Below are 27,113 nucleotides of genomic sequence, written 5' to 3'. Positions count from 1 at the left end.
GTTAATTGTAGTATACTGTATACTACATACTTAATGAGTATATACTACATACTATTAGTTAATTGTAGTATACTGTAACTACATACTTAATGAGTATATACTACATACTATTAGTTAATTGTAGTAAACTAACTACATACTTAATGAGTATATACTACATACTATTAGTTAATTGTAGTATACTGTAACTACATACTTAATGAGTATATACTACATACTATTAGTTAATTGTAGTATACTGTATACTACATACTTAATGAGTATATACTACATACTATTAGTTAATTGTAGTATACTGTATACTACATACTTAATGAGTATATACTACATACTATTAGTTAATTGTAGTATACTGTAACTACATACTTAATGAGTATATACTACATACTATTAGTTAATTGTAGTATACTGTAACTACATACTTAATGAGTATATACTACATACTATTAGTTAATTGTAGTAAACTAACTACATACTTAATGAGTATATACTACATACTATTAGTTAATTGTAGTATACTGTAACTACATACTTAATGAGTATATACTACATACTATTAGTTAATTGTAGTATACTGTATACTACATACTTAATGAGTATATACTACATACTATTAGTTAATTGTAGTATACTGTATACTACATACTTAATGAGTATATACTACATACTATTAGTTAATTGTAGTATACTGTAACTACATACTTAATGAGTATATACTACATACTATTAGTTAATTGTAGTATACTGTAACTACATACTTAATGAGTATATACTACATATTATTAGTTAATTGTAGTACACTGTAACTACATACTTAATGAGTATATACTACATACTATTAGTTAATTGTAGTATACTGTAACTACATACTTAATGAGTATATACTACATACTATTAGTTAATTGTAGTATACTGTATACTACATACTTAATGAGTATATACTACATATTATTAGTTAATTGTAGTACACTGTAACTACATACTTAATGAGTATATACTACATACTATTAGTTAATTGTAGTATACTGTATACTACATACTTAATGAGTATATACTACATATTATTAGTTAATTGTAGTACACTGTAACTACATACTTAATGAGTATATACTACATACTATTAGTTAATTGTAGTATACTGTAACTACATACTTAATGAGTATATACTACATACTATTAGTTAATTGTAGTAAACTGTAACTACATACTTAATGAGTATATACTACATACTATTAGTTAATTGTAGTAAACTGTAACCGAACCGTTTCCTTTCAGTTGAGGCTCTTCTCCTGTCTACCGGAAGTTTATGCTGTTGCTATGCAACCTCTTGCTAGCTAGTTAGCATAACACATTACAAGATAGACATTTTACGACTTCAGGTGTGTTTTTAAATTCAACTTGAATACCAGAGTGCTTCATAAATTCAGACCGTTGTCAGATTGTCCGTTTGTAAATTCAGACCGTTTCGCTCTCGGAGCCACTGGCCGCTCCGGCCGAGGAGTTGGGTTGATTTGACCGTTCTGACCTTAGCTTGCAAGCTACTTCCAGACACAAATGAGACTCTGACCATTTTACTCGCCCTAGCAGAGCTGGTTAGGCAGTTTTCATGTTATCCAGAGTGACTGTAACTGTGCTGCTGGTAAACATTTAATTACGGTTTTTGTTGCCTACGTTTACTGACACCTGGACATATTGAACGGGTGTTGAGCGCTAGTAAATTCATTATTCTGCTCTCTGGTACTCAGACGAGAGTGCTCTGAAATCAGAGTAGATAGTCAGAGTGAATTTATAAAAGCAACTGAATGTCCATTGAGAAAGCACTACGACTATACCATTTAGCTAAGAATGACGGGAATAATCAAGTCAATAAACGTTGGGTAGTTAGTTAGATAGAATATAGTTCATATACTGGCAAGTTTGATGTATAAGAAGCCAACTAACGTTAGGTAGCTAGATAACATACCGGTACATACTGCTGTAATAACATGCTAGCAAATTGTCAGCCAAAATAACATGTAAAGTAACTTATTTGAAAAGTCATTACTTTATTACATTGCTCAAAATGTTCTTAACATTTGGCATAATTAGTTAAAGCAATGAATTTGTATCGGCTTTCGTTGGACTTCGGCTGCATATATAAATTGGCTGAATATTATACAATGACTTATCAATAGCTGTAACAATTTGACACCCACAGGAAATCTACACTGGCAGTTATAGAAAGACCCATTTACTATATAACCATTGATTCTTGAAGAATATAACTTATAAATGCCTCAAATGTTTAAACTGTATTACCCCACCAGAAACCAAAACATAAGCTCGAAAAATGCCACTGTTTGTAAACAAGCACTATATAGCCTTGAAATCTGGTTAAAAACTATAATTTTGACCTTATGGATGGCCAGTCTTTGTATTTATAGTGTAGTCCATTCAGGGGGTAGTCCTGAGCTGAACTCAATCCTGGGTCCAGCAACTGTCAACACCTTACAACTGTTACACCAAGATGTCTGAACTTCTTGAAGAGGTCTCTAGGTGTTGGGTTACGGTTTCTACAATAGCTTCCTCTATGAATTTGAGAGTGGTTACATTTCTCCTTCCCCCATCCCTCAGCTGTTTACCAAACCAAGTCTCTGGACAGCCATTTTGTTTCTGTTTAAAACCTAGGTTGCCCCTTTAAGCAAGCCACACAACAATCAATCAATCTGCAGTCCAAACAATAACAAATCTGTAATTCCACCACTGTTTTGGTAATAAGATGATGATGGGGTTGGAGAAATGTAACTACAGACAGAGAGACCTATGGATGCAAGGACTGACCATCCATGATATCAGCATTATAGTTTTAACCATGTTGAGGCTATACAGTGTTGATTTACATTGTTTCTAAACATTGGAGTAAAAAAAGCTTATTTGGGGTTCTGATGGGGTACAACAGTTGAACTCAGCTCATGAGGCATGTGTTATATTCTTCAAGAATCAATGGCTATAAATAAATAATTTAAAGTCCAAATATGGATGTAACAATTTAACACCAAACATCAGTTCAACAACTGCAGAGTTTGTGCCTCTGTATTAAAGACAGTACTTACTAGTGTTAATCGGGGAACGTTCGTCGTTAGAACCATTGGACGCCTTAAGATGCCTTTTGGAAACCGAGCCCAGATATCCAGTTTCATCCTCTTCTTCCTCCTCCTTTTTCGATGTGACAGTCATCTCCCCCTCCTCCTCTTTCACTCCATAAACTGCATCCTCCTCTTTCTCTTCCTCCTCTTCTTTTACTGTAACATCCTCCTCCTCTTTCACTCTGAACGCGTCTTCCTCTTCTTTCACTGAAACGTCTTTCTCTTCTTCTTTCACGGTAACAGCCTCACCCTCTACTTGTTTTTGTATTGTAACAGCCTCCTCTTCCTCCTCCTCCTCCTCTTTCACCAGAGCTTCTTTCTCCGTCCAGCAGACCTCCTCTTCTTTATCAGGAGGTGAGTAGCTTAGTGAACTCATGGTCGGTATGTTAGCTAGTTAGCATTAGCGACTAGCTTAGTTCTAAGCTAACTTAGCAAACCAGCTAGCTGACAAACAACGTAAATATATCATTAAATGGGCCAACAAGTACATACGACAGAAGTGTGTTTAATACACAGCGACTAATATACACCAAAACAGTGTAAAGAGCGTGAATGTTGTAGCTATGTTTGTTAGAAAGCTACCGAGGTGTCTGACTAGCTGTTGTTGTTGAAGGAGCGTCCCGTCCACTAGATTAGACGTCACACTGGCAGCATCGCCTGAACCTAAAAGACGCACATCGCCATCTGCTGACTGGACTGGGCAACGCAGTTGAGGAACCAAACGTTTATTTTTCATTTATTTCAGAAAAGTTTAATATTATATTAAGTCGTTCAAAGAGAAGCATGTGTTGATTGATTCGTTTTTAATGAGTGAGAATTTAAAACAAACTTTACACCCACTACATATTTGCATTGAACCATACTTCTGACATGGATCATTTTGACCCCAGAGGCATATCTTTTATCATAGCCAAAATGTATTTTATTCAATTCTTCATGACTTTGTCAATCAACTTGTTCTTAATAAATCTAAATCATGGTTTAGTGTTTCTGTATCAATATGGACTTTTAACAAATTCAAATCCTTTGGAGTCATTTTGACCCCAGACAAAAGCACCTTTGATAAATAGGACGTTTATTTCAAATCAAAATCACATTTTATTGGTCACATACACATGTTTAGCAGATGTTACTGCGGGTGTAGCGAAATGCTTGTGTTTCTATCTCAGACGGTGCAGTAATATCTAACAAGTAATATCTAACAATTTCACAACATAGACCCAATACACACACATCTAAGTATTTGAATCTAAGTTTCTCTGTAGACATGATCCATCCCACCAGATGGTGGAGGGGCACCTGTATCAGTGGTTTTGACCAGATAGCCGCCTGCAGACACACTGTATAGTGCCTCCCATGTACTCTCCTAAGATTGGACTTTTCTGTACCACGTATCACATGACTGTGTACAAAACTGCCAATGGTAGAAAACTCTACCAGCGGTATACAGTGCATTCGTAAAGTATTCAGACCCCTTCACTTTTCCACATTTTGTTACATTACAGCCTTATTCTAAAATTTAATAATTTTTTCCCCTCATCAATCTACACACAATACCCCATAATGACAAACCAAAAACAGTTTTTTTAAAAAAAACATTTTTTCAAATGTATTTACTTGAGTATTCAGACCCTTTGCTATGAGACTCAGAATTGAGCTCAGATGCATCCTGTTTCCATTGATTATCCTTGAGATGTTTCTACAACTTGATTGGAGTCCACCTGCGGTAAATTCAATTGATTAGACATGATTTGGAAAGGCACACACCTGTCTATGTAAGGTCCCACAGTTTACAGTGCATGTCAGAGCAAAAACCAAGCCATGAGGTCCAAAGGAATTGTCCATAGAGCTCTGAGACAGGATTGTGTCGTGAAACAGATCTGGGAAAGGGTACCAAAAACTTTCTTCAGCATTGAAGGTCCCCAAGAACACAGTGGCCTCCATCATTCTTAAATGGAAGAAGTTTGGAACCACCAAGACTCTTCCTAGAGCTGGCTGCCCGGCCAAACTGAGAAATCGTGGGAGAAGGGCCTTGGTCAGGGAGGTGAACAAGAACCCGATGTTCACTCTGACAGAGCTCCAGAGTTACTCTGTGGAGATGGGAGAACCTTCCAAAAGGACAACCGTCTCTGCAGCACTCCACCAATCAGGCCTTAATGTAGCAATGATTCAATTGTCAAAATGTATTTCAATGGACAATTCAGTGACCTGTTCTGTGAAAGGTGTTGGCTAGAGATGACATGCAGGAGCTCGCAGGGATTTGTAGTCTTCCATGTCGTCTACTTTGATGCTAATTAGCTTTTTAGAATCCGAGAGTAAAGAGACACAAATATAGGCAGCAGCTACTCTTCTACTCTTCCTGGGGTTTATTATGGATCCCCATTAGTTCCTGCCAAGGCAGCAGCTACTCTTCCTGGGGTTTATTATGGATCCCCATTAGTTCCTGTCAAGGCAGCAGCTACTCTTCCTGGGGTTTATTATGGATCCCCATTATTTCCTGTCAAGGCAGCAGCTACTCTTCCTGGGGTTTATTATGGATCCCCATTAGTTCCTGCCAAGGCAGCAGCTACTCTTCCTGGGGTTTATTATGGATCCCCATTATTTCCTGTCAAGGCAGCAGCTACTCTTCCTAGGGTTTATTATGGATCCCCATTAGTTCCTGTCAAGTAAGAAGTATGGTTAGGGAGCGGGCCAGCCTGCCTGAACCACCCCTTTCAAGCAAAAGGTATAAATGATGGGTTATGAACTAACAGGTATAAATGATGGGTTATGAACTAACAGGTATAAATGATGGGTAATGAATTAACAGGTATAAATTATGGGTTATGAATTAACAGGTATAAATGATGGGTTATGAATTAACAGGTATAAATGATGGGTTATGAATTAACAGGTATAAATGATGGGTTATGAACTAACAGGTATAAATGATGGGTTATGAACTAACAGGTATAAATGATGGGTTATGAATTAACAGGTATAAATGATGGGTTATGAACTAACAGGTATAAATGATGGGTTATGAACTAACAGGTATAAATGATGGGTTATGAATTAACAGGTATAAATGATGGGTTATGAATTAACAGGTATAAATGATGGGTTATGAACTAACAGGTATAAATGATGGGTTATGAACTAACAGGTATAAATGATGGGTTATGAATTAACAGGTATAAATGATGGGTTATGAATTAACAGGTATAAATGATGGTTTATGAATTAACAGGTATAAATGATGGGTTATGAACTAACACATCCCCTGCGAGCCCAGGCATTTCAATACATTCAGGATTTCTTACGGTCCATGTGCAATGTATATGGTTATCTCTGTCTCTCTCTCCATCTCTTCTTTAACAAGCAGCCATGTTGTTGTCATTCCACTAGGGACCTGTTTTCAGCATTTTAAGTCTCCAGTCAATAACCACTGCACTGGAATTATCCCTCAACACCCTTTACACATGTACTGCACTGGGATTATCCCTCAACACCCTTTACACATGTACTGCACTGGGATTATCCCTCTACACCCTTTACACATGTACTGCACTGGGATTATCCCTCAACACCCTTTACACATGTACTGCACTGGAATTATCCCTCTACACCCTTTACACATGTACTGCACTGGGATTATCCCTCAACACCCTTTACACATGTACTGCACTGGGATTATCCCTCTACACCCTTTACACATGTACTGCACTGGAATTATCCCTCAACACCCTTTACACATGTACTGCACTGGGATTATCCCTCAACACCCTTTACACATGTACTGCACTGGAATTATCCCTCAACACCCTTTACACATGTACTGCACTGGAATAATCCCTCTACACCCTTTACACATGTACTGCACTGGGATTATCCCTTTACACATGTACTGCACTGGAATTATCCCTCTACACCCTTTACACATGTACTGCACTGGGATTATCCCTTTACACATGTACTGCACTGGGATTATCCCTCTACACCCTTTACACATGTACTGCACTGGGATTATCCCTTTACACATGTACTGCACTGGAATAATCCCTCTACACCCTTTACACATGTACTGCACTGGGATTATCCCTCTACACCCTTTACACATGTACTGCACTGGAATTATCCTTCTACACATGTACTGCACTGGAACTATCCCTCTACACCCTTTACACATGTACTGCACTGGAATAATCCCTCTACACCCTTTACACATGTACTGCACTGGGATTATCCTTCTACACATGTACTGCACTGGAACTATCCCTCTACACCCTTTACACATGTACTGCACTGGAATAATCCCTCTACACCCTTTACACATGTACTGCACTGGGATTATCCCTCAACACCCTTTACACATATACTGCACTGGGATTATCCCTCTACACCCTTTACACATGTACTGCACTGGAATTATCCTTCTACACATGTACTGCACTGGAACTATCCCTCTACACCCTTTACACATGTACTGCACTGGAATAATCCCTCTACACCCTTTACACATGTACTGCACTGGGATTATCCCTCAACACCCTTTACACATGTACTGCACTGGGATTATCCCTCTACACCCTTTACACATGTACTGCACTGGGATTATCCCTCTACACCCTTTACACATGTACTGCACTGGGATTATCCCTCTACACCCTTTACACATGTACTGCACTGGGATTATCCCTCTACACCCTTTACACATGTACTGTACTGGAATTATCCCTCAACACCCTTTACACATGTACTGCACTGGAAATATCCCTCTACTACACATGTAAACCAAACACCATGAGATTAGAGAACACATTGGGTGGTATCTTAGATCTCTTACTAATCATGGAAGTTTGATGACAACGGCCCAATCCTACATTTACATAAGTGTTCAGACCCTTAACTCAGTACTTTGTTGAAACACCTTTGGCAGCGATTACAGCCTTGAGTCTTCTTGGGTATGACACTAGAAGCTTGGCACAACTGTATTTGGGTAGTTTCTTCCATTCTTCTCTGCAGATCCTCTCAAGCTCTGTCAGGTTGGATGGGGAGCATCGCTGCACAACTATTTTCAGGTCTCTCCAGAGATGTTTGATCGGGTTCAAGTCCGGGCTCTGGCTGGACCACTCAAGGACAACAGTGCAATAATATGTAACAACTTCACAACAAATACACACATCTAAAGTAAAGGAATGGAATTAAGAATATATAAATATTTGGACGAGCAATGTCAGAGTGGCATAGACTAAAATACAGTAGAATAGTATAGAATACAGTATATACATATGAGATGAGTAATACATAGACAGATACAGTAGAATAGGATAGAATACAGTATATACATATGAGATGAGTAATGCATAGAGAGATACAGTAGAATAGGATAGAATACAGTATATACATATGTGATGAGTAATACATAGACAGATACAGCAGAATAGGATAGAACCTAGTCTGTTCATTATATACTTCTACATGATGTATTGTTACACCATGTAGGAGCAGTATAGACCTAGTCTGTTCATTATATACATCTACATGATGTATTGTTACACCATGTAGGAGCAGTATAGACCTAGTCTGTTCATTATATACATCTACATGATGTATTGTTACACCATGTAGGAGCAGTATAGACCTAGTCTGTTCATTATATACATCTACATGATGAATTGTTACACCATGTAGGAGCAGTATAGACCTAGTCTGTTCATTATATACATCTACATGATGTATTGTTACACCAACACAAAAAAAGGAAATTATATTATTTTATACTAATACAATTGCTCAGAGAAAGAGATTTAGTTTAAAATGTAATTCTCAAAAGGTTGGGGTCTGAATTATTGCCTCCCATGTTTTCAATACTCCAGCACCCTCCCCTTGGGAGGATAACGACACTGAAATGTTTTATGAGATTAGAGAACACATTGGGTGGGATCTTAGACCATTCCTCCATACAGAATCTCTCCATGTCCTTGATTTATTTAGTCTGTCTTATGGACTGCCCTGTTCAATTCAAACCACAGGTTTTCAATGGAGTTCAAGTCCGAAGACTGAGATGGCCATTAAAAATGTTGATTTTTGTGCCCAATTAACCATTTCTTTGTGGATGTTGATGTGTCTTGCTGGAAGATCCTCTTATGGCCAAGTCTCAGCCTCCTAGCAGAGAGGTAACCAGGTTTTGGGCTAAAATATCCTGGTAGTGGGTAAAGTTTATTTATTTATTTCATACAGTAATTTTAGCTCATCTTTATCAAGGGTATCAATAACTAGGTGCTTATTTTGATATCTAGTTATTTGACTGAATCAGAAATACAGATGTGGAGTAGATGTAGTTTGTTTTAAATTCTCATAAAAATCTGAACTAATCAAACACTTGTTGCTCTTTGTACGTGTTGATATAATATTCATATTTGATGGAGAGGAAAAAAATGTTTCCCTAAACTGCTTTATAATATTATAATTCAATGAAGAATAAAAATAGTTTTCCATCCTCAACTGCGTTTCCTCCCTCCAGACAGCAGATGGCGATATGTGTCTTTCAGGCGATGTTTCTAGTGTGACGTATAATCTAGTGGACGGAACGCTTCTTCAACAACTGCAGCCACCTCGGTAGCTCGCTAGCCGACAAAGTCTGAACATTCAAGTTCTTTAGACACTTTCCTGGTTTAACTGTAACTGTGATTTAAACATACTTATGTGTAAACAACTAGCTACCCCATTTAATTTAATATTTACGTTGTAAGTCAACTAGCTGGCTGGTTAAGTTAGCACTAGCCTAGCTAGCTAACATCCCCGACCATGCGCTCACTAAGCTACTCTCCTCCTGCTAAAGAAGAGGTCTGTTGGACGGAGAAAGAAGCTCTGGGGCTGAACGTTGTCGTGAAAGAGGAGAAGGAAGAGGAGGATGTCACAGTAAAACAAGAAGTAGAGGGTGAGGCTGTTACAGTGAAAGAAGAAGAGAAAGACGTTACAGAGAAAGAAGAGGAAGACGCGTTCAGAGTGAAAGAGGAGGAGGATGTTATTGTGAAAGAAGAGGAGGAAGTGAAAGAAAATGAAGACGAAGGATGAAGGGGGGAGATTAGTCACATTAGAGGAGGACGAAGAAGAGAAGACTGGAGGACTGATTAACACCAGTAAATACAGTGAGTACTATCTAATAAAACAGGGACATTGATCTGATTAACACCAGTAAATACAGTGAGTACTATCTAATAAAACAGGGGCATTGATCTGATTAACACCAGTAAATACAGTGAGTACTATCTAATAAAACAGGGACATTGATCTGATTAACACAAGTAAATACAGTGAGTACTATCTAATAAAACAGGGACATTGATCTGATTAACACCAGTAAATACAGTGAGTACTATCTAATAAAACAGGGACATTGATCTGATTAACACCAGTAAATACAGTGAGTACTATCTTATAAAACAGGGACATTGATCTGATTAACACCAGTAAATACAGTGAGTACTATCTAATAAAACAGGGACATTGATCTGATTAACACCAGTAAATACAGTGAGTACTATCTAATAAAACAGGGACATTGATCTGATTAACACAAGTAAATACAGTGAGTACTATCTAATAAAACAGGGACATTGATCTGATTAACACCAGTAAATACAGTGAGTACTATCTAATAAAACAGGGACATTGATCTGATTAACACCAGTAAATACAGTGAGTACTATCTTATATAACAGGGACACAAACTGCAGTTGTTGAACTAATGTGTGATTTTTAAAAGGGCATTCTACACTCAAATATGTTTTTGTACTGTATGAATTGTCCATGAAGTCCTCCAGGCATTTTTAAACTTTTCCTGTTGAAAAGTGATATATAAATACAGTAAAGTATAAACACACTAATGGGAAACAAATAAATGTTTTGAGTAAAATAGTGTTTTTTTTAACAACTGCAAACTAGAAGGAGTGAGTGATGTCATAGTAAGGCCTTCAAGGAGTTGGCTTGATGGGAAGTCGTGATGTCATCCAATAGGAGACTGATCTTCATGTGAATATTCATTATTCTTTTTAAAATCCTTCCTGTTCTGTCAAGTTGGTTGTTGATCATTGCTAGAAAGCCGTTTTCAAGTCTTGCTATAGACTTTCAAGATGATTTAAGTCCAAACTGTAACTAGGCCACTCAGGAACATTCAATGTCATCTTGGTAAGCTCCTCCAGTGTAGATTTGGCCTTGTGGTTTAGGTTATTGTCCTGTTAGGACAGTTTTTTGTATTCAGATCTCTGAAATGCTCTCTACCTACTTAACATTTAGTGTCTCCTTATGTTACGCTGGGAAAACAGTTTTCATGGGCACAGAAATCCTAAATCATTTCAGAGTTTGCTAAATCCAATGGTTCAAACCAAGAGTCACCTTAACTATATTGACAACACCCAAATGGATACTGTCATTAACGTGGTTCTTCAATAATTACACATAATTCTTAATACTGTAGCTGTTTATTTACAGTCACATGTTCAACTATCATCAGCTGATCCACGAAATCATTTTCTGAATGACAGTCACATGACAAACATCACGACATGCAACAACAACCAAAGTGCTTCTTCATTCATTACTCTGGTAAAGACAGTTATGCCGTGCTCCACGTTGGATCCAACATCCCAAACAAATCGATGTTTATAATGTGTTACTGTCTGGCTGATTTACAGTAGGGTCTCATTACTCTGTTTGTGCACAGAGATACACTCCACGTTGGATCCAACATCCCTACTTTGCTCATAATGTGTAGAGAACTGTTCCTTGATGGATAGGCTATTGTTCAACACACAGAGCTATTTTCCTTTATTCAGGACATTTAGAATGACAACACATTACAGAGTAGCCTAGTGGGATTATTCACAAAATTATCTGGTGATCAGGTTATGAAACGTCACGACAGACATTTTAGTGTCCATGTTTCACCTGAAATATTAAATGATTTATAGTCCTACGTCTATGTCGTTGTTAGATAAAGTTATGGGTCCTACAGTAGGTCTATGTTATTGTTAGGTGAAGTTATGGGCCAATTTGTTAAACACTTAGTGTACAAACCCTCATTGTCAGGCTGATGTTAAAGCTAGCCAAAGAGCATTTTACTGGTTGAAGTGTTTTTTAAGTGTAAAGCAGTTGATTTGCGACAATAACGCAAACATATTAAGCAGGAGGTTCAAACGAGCTTTACAATTATAATCCAAAAGTAATGTTAAATGCACTCATATGCAACCTGTAAATGGAGGCTATTTTTGCTGTCAGCCTATGAGAACTCTCCTGAGTTTTCCCCCACAGTGCTGAATTAGTGAATAGACAGAACTTAATGTGAGTTTACTTGAGTAGCACTCCTGATCTTGTCCTGATAGTGCGCTGTAATATTCAGAATACATTGTGAAAAACGATCATCTTCGCTCACCATTTTTGCTCCAGGCAGATATACTACATCCATAACTAGTGGTTTCCTCATTACCAGATATCCTACATCCATAACTAGTGGTTTCCTCATTACCAGATATCCTACATCCATAACTAGTGGTTTCCTCATTACCAGATATACTACATCCATAACTAGTGGTTTCCTCATGACCAGATATACTACATCCATAACTAGTGGTTTCCTCATGACCAGATATACTACATCCATAACTAGTGGTTTTCTCATTACCAGATATACTACATCCATAACTAGTGGTTTCTTCATTACCAGATATACTACATCCATAACTAGTGGTTTCCTCATTACCAAATATACTACATCCATAACTAGTGGTTTCCTCATTAGCAGATATACTACATCCATAACTAGTGGTTTCCTCATTAGCAGATATACTACATCCATAACTAGTGGTTTCCTCATTAGCAGATATACTACATCCATAACTAGTGGTTTTCTCATTAGCAGATATACTACATCCATAACTAGTGGTTTCCTCATTAGCAGATATACTACATCCATAACTAGTGGTTTCCTCATTAGCAGATATACTACATCCATAACTAGTGGTTTCCTCATTAGCAGATATACTACATCCATAACTAGTGGTTTCCTCATTAGCAGATATACTACATCCATAACTAGTGGTTTCCTCATTAGAATGGAGGAGTTTCTACAACCAAATTGCGTGTGCATCGCTGCAATTTTAGCAAACACAGAAAGGGGCCTATATTGGAGGCCAAAGGTCATCTGGCACACTGCTTAGGTCTTGACTGTCTTGTCAAATGTTGTACAACTTCATGGGTACTCTCTGGTCATCCCTTTTTACCTCAAATAAACAGTGGATTTCTGTATATATATACAGTGTGTATGTATGTATGTATATATATACAGTGTGTATGTATGTATGTATGTACACGTATGTATATATATACAGTGTGTATGTATGTATGTATGTACGTGTATGTATATATATACAGTGTGTATGTATGTATGTACGTGTATGTATATATATACAGTGTGTATGTATGTATGTACGTGTATGTATGTATGTACGTGTATGTATATATATACAGTGTGTATGTATGTATGTACGTGTATGTATATATATACAGTGTGTATGTATGTATGTACGTGTATATATATATACAGTGTGTATGTATGTATGTATGTGTATATATATACAGTGTGTATGTATGTATGTGTATATATATACAGTGTGTATGTATGTACGTGTATATATATACAGTGTGTATGTATGTATGTACGTGTATATATATACAGTGTGTATGTATGTATGTACGTGTATATATATACAGTGTGTATGTATGTATGTACGTGTATATATATACAGTGTGTATGTACGTGTATATATATACAGTGTGTATGTATGTATGTACGTGTATATATACAGTGTGTATGTATGTATGTACGTGTATATATACAGTGTGTATGTATGTATGTACGTGTATCAGATTACATGGAGAGGGGGGACCTGATCCTAGACCATAATGAATCAGATTACATGGAGAGGAGGGACCTGATCCTAGATCATAATGAATCAGATTAAATGGAGAGGGGGGACCTGATCCTAGATCATAATGAATCAGATTAAATGGAGAGGGGGGACCTGATCCTAGATCATAATGAATCAGATTACATGGAGAGGGGGGACCTGATCCTAGATCATAATGAATCAGATTACATGGAGAGGGGGGACCTGATCCTAGATCATAATGAATCAGATTACATGGAGAGGGGGGACCTGATCCTAGATCATAATGAATCAGATTACATGGAGAGGGGGGGACCTGATCCTAGATCATAATGAATCAGATTACATGGAGAGGGGGGACCTGATCCTATATCATAATGAATCAGATTACATGGAGAGGGGGACCTGTCCAGTGCGTGTGTGTGTCCAGTGTCTGTGTCAAGTGTGTGTGTGTGTGTCCAGAGTGTGTGTGTGTCCAGTGTGTGTGAGTATGTGCCCAGTGTGTGTGTGTGTTCAGTGTGTGTGTGTGTGTTCAGTGTGTGTGTGTGTTCAGTGTGTGTGTGTTCAGTGTGTGTGTGTGTGTATATGTGTGTGTCCAGTTTGTGTCCAGTGTGTGTGTGTGTCCTGTGTGTGTGTGTGTGAGTGTGTGTGTCCAAAATGTGTGTGTGTGTCCAGTGTCTGTGTCAAGTGTGTGTGTGTATGTCCAGAGTGTGTGTGTGTGTGTGTGTGTGAGTATGTGCCCAGTGTTTGTGTGTGTGTTCAGTGTGTGTGTGTGTTGAGTGTATGTTTATGTGTGTGTCCAGTTTGTGTCCAGTGTGTGTGTGTGTGTGTCCAGAATGTCTGTGAGTGTGTGTGCATTTTGTGTCCAGTGTGTGTGTGTCCAATTTGTTTCCAGTGTGTGTGTGTGTGTGTTGAGTGTGTGTATATCCAGTGTGTGTGTGTGTGTCCTGTGTGTATGTTCAGTGTGTGTGTGTGTCCAGTGTGTGTGTGTGTGTCCAGTGTGTTGGTGTGTGTGTGTGTGTCCTGTGTGTGTGTGTGTGTGTGTCCAGTGTGTGTGTGTGTCTGTGTCCAGTGTGTGTGTGTGTCTGTGTCCAGTGTGTGCGTGTGTCCAGTTTGTGTGTGTGTGTGTGTCTGTGTCCAGTGTGTGTGTGTGTCTGTGTCCAGTGTGTGTGTGTGTGTGTGTGTGTGTGTGTGTGTGTGTGTGTGTGTGTGTGTGTGTGTGTGTGTGTGTCCAGTTATTATTTCAGGGACACTGAGGATTCATAATCAACCCCAAACCCTGGATAGAGGGGCTCAGTGAATGTGGAGGTGAATGTGATCAGGTGGGTCAGTGTGTCAGAGGAGGCTCTATAGAAGGACAGAGTGCCGGCTGACCAGTCCAGATACACTCCTACTCTGTGGGAGCTGGAGGAGGGGACATCTATGGTAGTGGAGTTATTATTATACCAGCTGGAGGAGGGGACGTCTATGGTAGTGGAGTTATTATTATGACAGGCAGAGTAACTGTTGTCATCGCAGAACAGACACCAGGACTTGTCATTGTATCCAATACAACAGTCCTTAATCCCTCCTCTCCTGCTGATTCCTTTATATGTCACTCCTATACCAGCCCCCATTATCCCACTCCACTCTACCTCCCAGTAACAGCGCCCAGTCAGACCCTCTCTACACAGCACCTGTCTATAGTCCTCAAATCTCTCTGGGTGATCAGGATACGGCTGCTTCTCTCTCCTCCATGTCACCTTTCTGTTCTCCTCAGACAGAGAGAGGCGTCTGTTTACTGTGTTTGGGTCCAGTGTGAGATCACAGACATCTGATGGATGAAACCAGACACAATATTAGAAATCATCATCATTCACATTAGAATGTTAACTCACTTTTCACTAATTCATTTAAATGTAGATGTTTCTAGGTATCAAAAGGAGAAGTTAAGGTAACTTGAGACTTGTTGAATGATCATATGTTATACTGTATGGTAATATAAAACACACTTATTCACATTAATTACACACACACACACACACACCAACTCTTTGTAAACGTTGGTGTCCCTGATTTCTGCTTCTGTAGAACTACAGCTGATATTTAATATGACCAAGTCAGTAATGATGGTGGTCTTTGACTTAACTTGAATTAAGACTTATTCTTAGTCATATTCTTCACAGCAGTCAACACTCACATTTTCTAAGTCCAGGTTTCATTCTGTTCTCTCCACCATGTTCCACACTGTAGCGGTAAGCAGAAGAACAGACAGTCATTGAGGGATACACCTGAACTAACACACACACACACACACACACACACACACACACACACACACACACACACACACACACACACACACACACACACACAGCATATAGCTTTGTCCAAGTGGTGGTCAGAATGTTTGTATTAACTAGCCTGAAAAGTCAAACATGTCTGATATGAACATTGACATAAACCCTCCACATACTTGAGTTTCTCCAGTCTGCAGTGTGGATCCTCCAGTCCAGCAGAGAGCAGTCTGACTCCTGAGTCTCCTGGGTGATTGTAGCTCAGGTCCAGCTCTCTCAGGTGTGAGGGGTTTGACCTCAGAGCTGAGACCAGAGAAGCACAGCCTTCCTCTGTGACTAGACAGCCTGACAGCCTGCAAAGAGTCAAATCATATTAAAATCACACTGATATTCTTTGGTGGTGAAAATAGTGGCAGTATATTTCTTCAACATATTCAGATATATCAGTGTCCTGAAACCTTCCATATCTATTCAGAAATGAATGTATCATATTATAAATTACAAATTATCAATGTGTTACCTGCAGATAGAAACATATATAGTACAAATATTTGAGTAGACTGACCAGACCAGTTTAAAAGCAGTATCAGTCAAAAGACAGACAGTGAGGTATCAGATTTAGATTGTATTGAGTATACAGTCCACACCATATCTATTTTGACAGTGAAGATAACAATTTAAATGTGGTTCTAAACTCTAACATTTTGGATTTCAGATCAAATGTTTCATATGAGGTGACAGTATATAATGTCACCTTTTATTTGAGGATATTTTCATACATATCTGTTTCATTATTTAGAAAAATGAAAGCACTTTATGTATCTAGTCCCCCTATTTAAAGAAGTCATATGTTTTCTGACCAATTCACTCATAGTGGCTTAAAGTAGTCACAAGTTGAGTATTTGATCCGATATTCCTTGAACGCAGCGACTACATCAAGCTTGTGACTCAAACTCGTTGATTGATTTTTCAGTTTGTTTTGGTTGTGTTTTGGGTTGTGTTTTGCCCAATATTAAAATGGTGGATGGTGTAACGTCTGCTTCCAGCTCACACTCTCAAACACGTAGATCCCCCTGAACGCAGCTCACTCTCCAGATCCCAGTCACCTGAATTCTGATCACCTGTTCACACACCTGTATGTCATTATCAAACTCTATTTAGTTCAGTTCTTTGCACCCCCATCATTGTGATGTAATGTTTGATTTGCGACACACGGCTATTCGGAGCGCTGAGTTTCCTTTAATTTACTCCTCCCGTGTATGATAGTTTTTGCCTGCCTCCCTGCCTCCCTAACGACGCCTTTTGCCTATTCCCTGCCTGTACCTTAGCCCATTGGATTTCCTGTTATCAACCTATTCCCTGCCTGTACCTTAGCCCATTGGATTTCCTGTTATCAACCTATTCCCTGCCTGTACCTTAGCCTATTGGATTTCCTGTTATCAACCTATTCCCTGCCTGTACCTTAGCCCATTGGATTTCCTGTTATCAACCTATTCCCTGCCTGTACCTTAGCCCATTGGATTTCCTGTTATCAACCTATTCCCTGCCTGTACCTTAGCCCATTGGATTTCCTGTTATCAACCTATTCCCTGCCTGTACCTTAGCCCATTGGATTTCCTGTTATCAACCTATTCCCTGCCTGTACCTTAGCCCATTGGATTTCCTGTTATCAACCTATTGCCTGATCTCCCGGACCACGGCCTTTTCCCTGCCTGTTGCATTTTTGGACCCTTTTTGATCTTCTGCCTGCCCCTGGACCTGTGGTCCTTTACAATAAACACCTGCTGAGCCCTGGACCTGTGGTCCTTTACAATAAACACCTGCTGAGCCCTGCACTTGAAACCAGCTCTCTGTCTCCCATCGTGTTCATTACAGATGGTGACTGGAGTCATTTTATTTATAAGTGAGTAGATAACATGTTTCTAAACACTACTAAAAGCATCCTGATGATGCCATGATTAAGAAAAATCATGAATGAATCATGAATAATAGTGAGAAAGTTACAGAAGCTACAATAAAACATGCTAACCTCTCACCATTACCAATAACAGAGGCTACAACAAAACATGCTAACCTCTCACCATTACCAATAACAGAGACTACAACAAAACATGCTAACCTCTCACCATTACCAATAACAGAGGATACAACAAAACATGCTAACCTCTCACCATTACCAATAACAGAGGCTACAACAAAACATGCTAACCTCTCACCATTACCAATAACAGAGGCTACAACAAAACATGCTAACCTCTCACCATTACCAATAACAGAGGATACAACAAAACATGCTAACCTCTCACCATTACCAATAACAGAGGCTACAATAAAACATGCTAACCTCTCACCATTACCAATAACAGAGGCTACAACAAAACATGCTAACCTCTCACCATTACCAATAACAGAGGCTACAACAAAACATGCTAACCTCTCACCATTACCAATAACAGAGACTACAACAAAACATGCTAACCTCTCACCATTACCAATAACAGAGGATACAACAAAACATGCTAACCTCTCACCATTACCAATAACAGAGGCTACAAGAAAACATGCTAACCTCTCACCATTACCAATAACAGAGGATACAACACAACATGCTAACCTCTCACCGTTACCAATAACAGAGGCTACAACAAAACATGCTAACCTCTCACCATAACCAATAACAGAGGCTACAACAAAACAGGCTAACCTCTCACCATTACCAATAACAGAGGCTACAACAAAACATGCTAACCTCTCACCATTACCAATAACAGAGGCTACAACAACACATGCTAACCTCTCACCATTACCAATAACAGAGGCTACAACAACACATGCTAACCTCTCACCATTACCAATAACAGAGACTACAACAAAACATGCTAACCTCTCACCATCACCAATAACAGAGGCTCATTCCTCATTATTCACAATTAATTCCTGATTATTCATAATCATGGTAGCATCCACATGAATGTAGAAGTGTTCAGAAACATCTATTCTTACTGACAATACAAGTGAAGTGACTCCAAAATGACAGGACATTATTCACCATTCAGTTTCTATTAGGAAAAACATCATCCAAAACACAACCAAGACAAACTGTAAATGAATTCAACAAGTTAGTAGAATCACAGGCTTGATGTAATCACTGCAGGCATGGAATATGGGACTAAATACTAAACTTATGATTAAATAAATTTGTCCAAATAATTAAGACTTCTTCAAATGGGAGAACTAAACTCAGCAATAAAAGAAACGTCCTCTCACTGTCATTTGCGTTTATTTTCAGAAAACTTAACATGTGTAAATATTTGTATGAACATAACAAGATTCAACAACTGAGACATAAACTGAACAAGTTCCACAGACATGTGACTAACAGAAATGGAATAATGTGTCCCTGAACAAAGGGGGGGGGTCAAAATCAAAAGTAACAGTCAGTATCTGGTGTGGCCACCAGCTGCATCAAGAACTGCAGTGCATCTCTTCCTCATGGACTGCACCAGATTTGCCAGTTCTTGATGTGAGATTACCCCACTCTTCCACCAAGGCACCTGCAAGTTCCTGGACATTTCTGGGGGGAATGGCCCTAGCCCTCACCCTCCGATCCAACAGGTCCCAGATGTGCTCAATGGGACTGAGATTTCGGGCTCTTCGCTGGCCATGGCAGAACACTGACATTCCTGTCTTGCAGGAAATCACGCACAGAACATGCTGTATGGCTGGTGGCATTGTCATGCTGGAGGGTCATGTCAGGATGAGCCTGCAGGAAGGGTACCACATGAGAGAGGAGGATGTCTTCCCTGTAACGCACAGCATTGAGATTGCCTGCAATGACATCAAGCTCAGTCCGATGATGCTGTGACACACTGCCCCAGACCATGACGGACCCTCCACCTCCAAATCAATCCCGCTCCAGAGTACAGGCCTCGGTGTAACGCTCATTCCTTCGACGATAAACGCGAATCCGACCCTCACCCCTGGTGAGCCAAAACCTCGACTCGTCAGTGAAGAGCACTTTTTGACAGTCCTGTCTGGTCCAGCAACGGTGGGTTTGTGCCCATAGGCGACGTTGTTGCCGGTGATGTCTGGTGAGGACCTGCCTTACAACAGGCCTACAAGCCCTCAGCCCAGCCTCTCTCAGCCTATTGAGGACAGTCTGAGCACTGATGGAGGGATTGTGCATTCCTGGTGTAACTCGGGCAGTTGTTGCCATCCTGTACCTGTCCCGCAGGTGTGATGTTCAGATGTACCGATCCTGCGCAGGTGTTGTTACACATGGTCTGCCACTGTGAGGACGAACAGCTGTCCGTCCTGTCTCCCTGTAGCGCTGTCTTAGGCGTCTCATAGTACGGACATTGCAATTTATTGCCCTGGCCACATTTGCAGTCCTCATGCCTCCTTGCAGCATGCCTAATGCACGTTCACACAGATGAGCAGGGACTCTAGGCATCTTTCTTTGGGTGTTTTTCAGAGTCAGTAGAAAGGCCTCTTTAGTGTCCTAAGTTATCATAACTGTGACCTTCATTGCCTACCATCTGTAAGCTGTTAGTGTCTTAATGACCGTTCCACAGGTGCATGTTCATTAATTGTTTATGGTTCATTGAACAAGCATGGGGAAACAGTGCTTAAACCCTTTACAATGAAGATCTGTGAAGTTATTTTGATTTTTACGAATTATCTTTGAAAGACAGGGTCCTGAAAAAGGGATGTTTCTTTTTTTGCTGAGTTTAGATGCCGAAAGTGCTTTCATATCTAAAACGGTAAAAAATACAGTCTTGGCCAAAAGTTTTGAGAATGACACAAATATTAATTTTCACAAAGTCTGCTGCCTCAGTTTGTATGATGCCAATTTGCGTATACTCGAGAATGTTATGAAGAGTGATCAGATCAATTGCAAATAATTGCCAAGTTCCTCTTTGCCATGCAAATGAACTGAATCCCCCAAAAACATTGCCACAAAAGGACCAGCTGACATCATGTCAGTGATTCTCTCGGTAACACAGGTGTGAGTGTTGACGAGGACAAGGCTGGAGATCACTCTGTCATGCTGATTGAGTTCGAATAACAGACTGGAAGCTTCAAAAGGAGGGTGGTGCTTGGAATCATTGTTCTCCCTCTGTCAACCATGGTTACCTGCAAGGAAACACGTGTCGTCATCATTGCTTTGCACAAAAAGGGCTTCACAGGCAAGGATATTGCTACCAGTAAGATTGCACCTAAATCAACCATTTATTGGATCATCAAGAACTTCAAGGAGAGCGGTTCAATTGTTGTGAAGAAGGCTTCAGGGCGCCCAAGAAAGTCCAGCAAACGCCAGGACCGTCTCCTAAAGTTGATTCAGCTGCGGGATCGGGGCACCACCAGTACAGAGCTTGCTCAGGAATGGCAGCAGGCAGGTGTGAGTTTTTCGGAGGATGGCCTGGTGTCAAGAAGGGCAGCAAAGAAGCCACTTCTCTCCAGGAAAAACATCAGGGACAGACTGATATTCTGAAAAAGGTACAGGGATTGGATTGCTGAGGACTGGGGTAAAGTCATTTTCTCTGATGAATCCCCTTTCCGATTGTTTGGGGCATCCGGAAAAAAGCTTGTCCGGAGAAGGCAAGGTGAGCGCTACCATCAGTCCTGTGTCATGCCAACAGTAAAGCATCCTGAGACCATTCATGTGTGGGGTTGCTTCTCAGCCAAGGGAGTGGGCTCACTCACAATTTTGCCTAAGAACACAGCCATGAATAAAGAATGGTACCAACACATCCTCCGAGAGCAACTTCTCCCAACCAGTCAGGAACAGTTTGGTGACGAACAATGCCTTTTCCAGCATGATGGAGCACCTTGCCATAAGGCAAAAGTGATAACTAAGTGGCTCTGGGAACAAAACATCGATATTTTGGGTCCATGGCCAGGAAACTCCCCAGACCTTAATCCCATTGAGAACTTGTGGTCAATCCTCAAGAGGCAGGTGGACAAACAAAAACCCACAAATTCTGACAAACTCCAAGCATTGATTATGCAAGAATGGGCTGCCATCAGTCAGGATGTGGCCCAGAAGTTAATTGACAGCATGCCAGGGCAGATTGCAGAGGTCTTGAAAAAGAAGGGTCAGCACTGCAAATATTGACTCATTGCTTCAACTTCATGTGATTGTCAATAAAAGCCTTTGACACTTATGAAATGCTTGTAATTATACTTCAGTATTCCATAGTAACATCTGACAAAAATATCTAAAGACACTGAAGCAGTAGACTTGTGAAAATTAATATTTGTGTCATTCTCAAAACTTTTGGCCACGACTGTATATGTATGAATACCTTTAAATAAAAGGTGACATTCTGTACTGTCACCTAATATGAAACATTCGATCTCAAATCCAAAATGCTGGAGCATAGCACCACATTTAAAACTGTAAGCTTCACTGTCCAAACATATATGGTGTGGACTATGTGTGTCTGGTAAACACATGTGGATCTGGTGAACAGTTATCACTTGTTGACCAACTACAGGAATACTGACCTCAGAGTCTCCAGTCTGCAGTGGGGATTCCCCAGTCCAGCAGAGAGCAGCTTCACTCCTGAATCCTTCAGGTCATTGTTACTCAGGTCCAGCTCTCTCAGGTGTGAGGGGTTTGACTCCAGAGCTGAGACCAGAGAAGCACAGCCTTCCTCTGTGACTCCACAGCCTGACAGCCTGCAAAGAGTCAAATCATATTAAAATCACACTGCTATGCTTTGGTGGTGAAAATAGAAGCAGTATATTTTTATTAACATATTCAGATACATCAGTCTCCTGAAACCTGCCATATATATTCATAAATTAATGTATCATTATTAGAAATGACAAATTATCAAAGTTTTGCCTGCAGATAGAAACATGTATAATACAAATATTTGAGTAGACTGACCAGACCAGTTTAAAAGCAGTATCAGTCAAAAGACAGACAGTGAGGTATCAGATTTAGATTGTATTGAGTATACAGTCCACACCATATCTATTTCGACAGTGAAGATAACATTTTAAATGTGGTTCTAAACTCTAACATTTTGGATTTCAGATCAAATGTTTCATGTGAGGTGACAGTATATAATGTCACCTTTTATTTGAGGATATTTTAATTCATATCTGTTTCACCATTTAGACAAATAAAAGCACTTTATGTATCTAGTCCCCCCATTTGAAGAAGTCATAAGTATTCTGACCAAATCACTCATAGTGTATTAAAATAGTCAAACGTTTAGTATTTGGTCCCATATTCCTTTAATGCAACAACTACATCAAGCTTGTGACTCAAAGTCGTGTGTTGCATTTGCAGTTTGTTTTGGTTGTGTTTTGGGTTATGTTTTGCACAATATTAAAATGGTGGATGTTTTCTGTCTAAGTGAGAAGATACATGCTGGAGCATAGCACCAAATTTAAAACTTTAAGCTTCACTGTCCAAACACATATGGTGTGGACTATGTGTGTCTGGTAAACACATGTGGATCTGGTGAACAGTTATCACTTGTTGACCAACTACAGGAATACTGACCTCAGAGTCTCCAGTTTACAGTGGGGTTTCCCCAGTCCAGCAGAGACCAGCTTCACTCCTGAATCCTTCAGGTCATTGTTACTCAGGTCCAGCTCTCTCAGGTGTGAGGGGTTTGACTCCAGAGCTGAGACCAGAGAAGCACAGCCTTCCTCTGTGACTAGACAGCCTGACAGCCTGCAAAGAGTCAAATCATATTAAAACCACACTGATATTCTTTGGTGGTGAAAATAGTGGCAGTATATTTCTTCAACATATTCAGATATATCAGTGTCCTGAAACCTTCCATATCTATTCAGAAATTAATGTATCATATTATAAATTACAAATTATCAACGTTTTGCCTGCAGATAGAAACATGTATAGTACAAATATTTGAGTAGACTGACCAGACCAGTTTAAAAGCAGTATCAGTCAAAAGACAGACAGTGAGGTATCAGATTTAGATTGTATTGAGTATACAGTCCACACCATATCTATTTTGACAGTGAAGATAACATTTTAAATGTGGCTCTATACTCCAACATTTTGGATTTGAGATCAAATGTTTCATTTGAGGTGACAGTATAAAATGTCACCTTTTATTTGAGGATATTTTCATACATATCTGTTTCACGTTTAAAAATGAAAGCACTTTATGTATCTAGTCCCCCTATTTGAAGAAGTCCTAAGTATTTTGACCAATTCACTCATAGTGTATTAAAGTAGTCAAAAGATTAGTGTTTGGTTGTAAACTAGTTGGTTGCATTTGCAGTTTGTTTTGGTTGTGTTTTGCCCAATAATAAAATGGTGGATGATGACTGGATAATTTTCTGTCTAAGTGAGTAGATAACATGTTTCTAAACACTAAATTAATCCTGATGATAACATGATTAATACAAATCATGAATGAATCATCAATAATAATGAGAGAGAAAGTTACAGAGTCTACAACAGAACATGCTAACCTCTCACCATTACCAATAACAGAGGCTACAACAAAACATGCTAACCTCTCACCATTACCAATAACAGAGACTACAACAAAACATGCTAACCTCTCACCATTACCAATAACAGAGGGGGTTTGATCTTTGTTAGTAGAATCACAAGCCTCACTGCAGGTGTCAGGAATCCCGCTTCCTGAGTCTGTTTCTGCCTGAGCTGACTGTTTTCTGTTTGGAGTCTAAGGTTTCTGAACGCACCCTGTCTGGTTGCCAGGCGACGAAGTTAGGCGGGAGATCTAGTGATTACCCTACACCTGCATCTCATCAACCTTCTGCACACCTGGTCCTGATCATCACCTCTTCATAAGCCCTGAGCTGACATCCATTCCCTGCTGGATCGTTAGCAACGAACAGCCTCATGTTTCCTGAGCTAGCCTTGTTGTTTTGTTCTTGTTACTGGTTACTCCCCCCCCCGTTTCCTCTGTCTACAGTCATCCTCCCGGAACATTCAACTCCCTTGACTGGCCGTCGGTGGATACAGTGACGTCATTGAATCCACCCATCTACTCTCATCAACTCACCTCCGCTGCCGCTCCGTCTCCTGGATCACTCAAATTACACATCAAGACTACCAATAAATACTCACCTTGTCCTGGTCTGCTTCTGGGTTCTGTCTTAGAGAAACGTGACAGCAGGCATGGAATATGGGACAACATGCTAAACTTATGACTACTTTAATACACTATAAGTAATATGTCCGAATAATTACGACTTTTTCAAATGGGAGAACTACATGCATAAAGTACTTTCATATCTGATAATACTGACCTCAGAGTCTCCAGTTTACAGTGGGGATTCCCTAGTCCAACAGAGAGCAGCTTCACGCCTGAATCCTTCAGGTCATTGTTACTCAGGTCCAGCTCTCTCAGGTGTGAGGGGTTTGAACTGAAAACTGAGGCCAGAGAATCACAGGCTTCCTCTGTGACTAGACAGCCTGACAGCCTGCAAGAGTCAAATCATATTAAAACCACACTGCTATTCTTTGGTGGTGAAAATAGTAGCAGTATAATTTTTCAACATATGAAACCTTCCATATCTATTCGTAAATGAATGTATCATTAAAAATGACAAATGATCAAAGTATTGCCTGCCGATAGAAACATGTATAGTACAAATATTTGAGTAGACTGACCAGACCAGTTTAAAAGCAGTATCAGTCAAAAGACAGACAGTGAGGTATCAGATTTAGATTGTATTGAGTATACAGTCCACACCATATCTATTTCGACAGTGAAGATAACATTTTAAATGTGGCTCTAAACTCCAACATTTTGGATTTCAGATCAAATGTTTCATATGAGGTGACAGTATATAATGTCACCTTTTATTTGAGGATATTTTCATACATATCTGTTTCACCATTTAGAAAAATGAAAGCACTTCATGTATCTAGTCCCCCTATTTAAAAAAGTCATATGTTTTCTGACCAATTCACTCATAGTGTATTAAATTAGTCAAAAGTTTATTATTTGGTCCCATATTCTTTGACTGCAATGACTACATCAAGCCTGTGACTACCATGATTGAGAAAGATCATGAATAATAATGAGTGAGAGAGTTACAGAGGCTACAACAAAACATGCTAACCTCTCACCATTACCAATTACAGAGGCTACAACAAAACATGCTAACCTCCCACCATTACCAATAACAGAGGCTACAACAAAACATGCTAACCTCTCACCATTACCAATAACAGAGGCCACAACAAAACATGCTAACCTCTCACCATTACCAATAACAGAGGCTACAACAAAACATGCTAACCTCTCACCATTACCAATAACAGAGACTACAACAAAACATGCTAACCTCTCACCATTACCAATTACAGAGGCTACAACAAAACATGCTAACCTCCCACCATTACCAATAACAGAGGTTACAACAAAACATGCTAACCTCTCACCATTACCAATAACAGAGGCTACAACAACACATGCTAACCTCTCACCATTACCAATAACAGAGACTACAACAAAACATGCTAACCTCTCACCATTACCAATAACAGAGACTACAACAAAACATGCTAACCTCTCACCATTACCAATAACAGAGGCTACAACAAAACATGCTAACCTCTCACCATTACCAATAACAGAGGCTACAACAAAACATGCTAACCTCTCACCATTACCAATAACAGAGGGGGTTTGATCTTTGTTAGTAGAATCACAAGCCTCACTGCAGGTGTCAGGAATCCCGCTTCCTGAGTCTGTTTCTGCCTGAGCTGACTGTTTTCTGTTTGGAGTCTAAGGGTGCGTTCAGAAACCTAT

The 27,113-nt window shown here is 39.5% G+C and overlaps 1 protein-coding gene and 1 long non-coding RNA gene across 4 annotated transcripts in view; one reads left to right on the top strand and one right to left on the bottom strand.

Moving 5' to 3' along the window:
• Window positions 1-9,707: 9,707 nt before the first annotated feature.
• The window catches only part of LOC145877332 (uncharacterized), a 166,532-nt gene continuing 149,126 nt past the window's right edge, over window positions 9,708-27,113 (top strand). For 2 of the 3 annotated variants that reach the window (XR_014391651.1, XR_014391653.1), the window contains exon 1: window positions 9,708-10,258. This is a non-coding gene — a long non-coding RNA (uncharacterized LOC145877332). Of the gene's footprint in view, window positions 10,259-25,265; window positions 26,036-27,113 lie in introns of those variants that run through there. The other variant, XR_014391652.1, reaches the window with a different exon arrangement.
• Window positions 14,769-27,113, bottom strand: part of LOC145877325 (neoverrucotoxin subunit beta-like) — a 27,512-nt gene continuing 15,167 nt past the window's right edge. The window contains exons 3-6 of the mRNA XM_082972641.1: window positions 22,840-23,013; window positions 16,509-16,682; window positions 16,233-16,279; window positions 14,769-15,866 (exon numbers count right to left, since the gene is read on the bottom strand). Of these exons, the coding sequence (XP_082828767.1) occupies window positions 15,292-15,866; window positions 16,233-16,279; window positions 16,509-16,682; window positions 22,840-23,013 (970 nt within the window). The 3' untranslated portion in view covers window positions 14,769-15,291. The remainder of the gene's footprint in view (window positions 15,867-16,232; window positions 16,280-16,508; window positions 16,683-22,839; window positions 23,014-27,113) is intronic.

This window comes from Salmo salar, unplaced genomic scaffold (genome assembly GCF_965601325.2).
Source record: "Salmo salar unplaced genomic scaffold, fSalSal1 ptg000867l, whole genome shotgun sequence".
Lineage (NCBI taxonomy): Eukaryota > Metazoa > Chordata > Actinopteri > Salmoniformes > Salmonidae > Salmo > Salmo salar.
The sequence above is the reverse complement of the archived record's forward strand: the minus strand, read 5'-3'. Positions and strand labels throughout refer to the sequence as shown.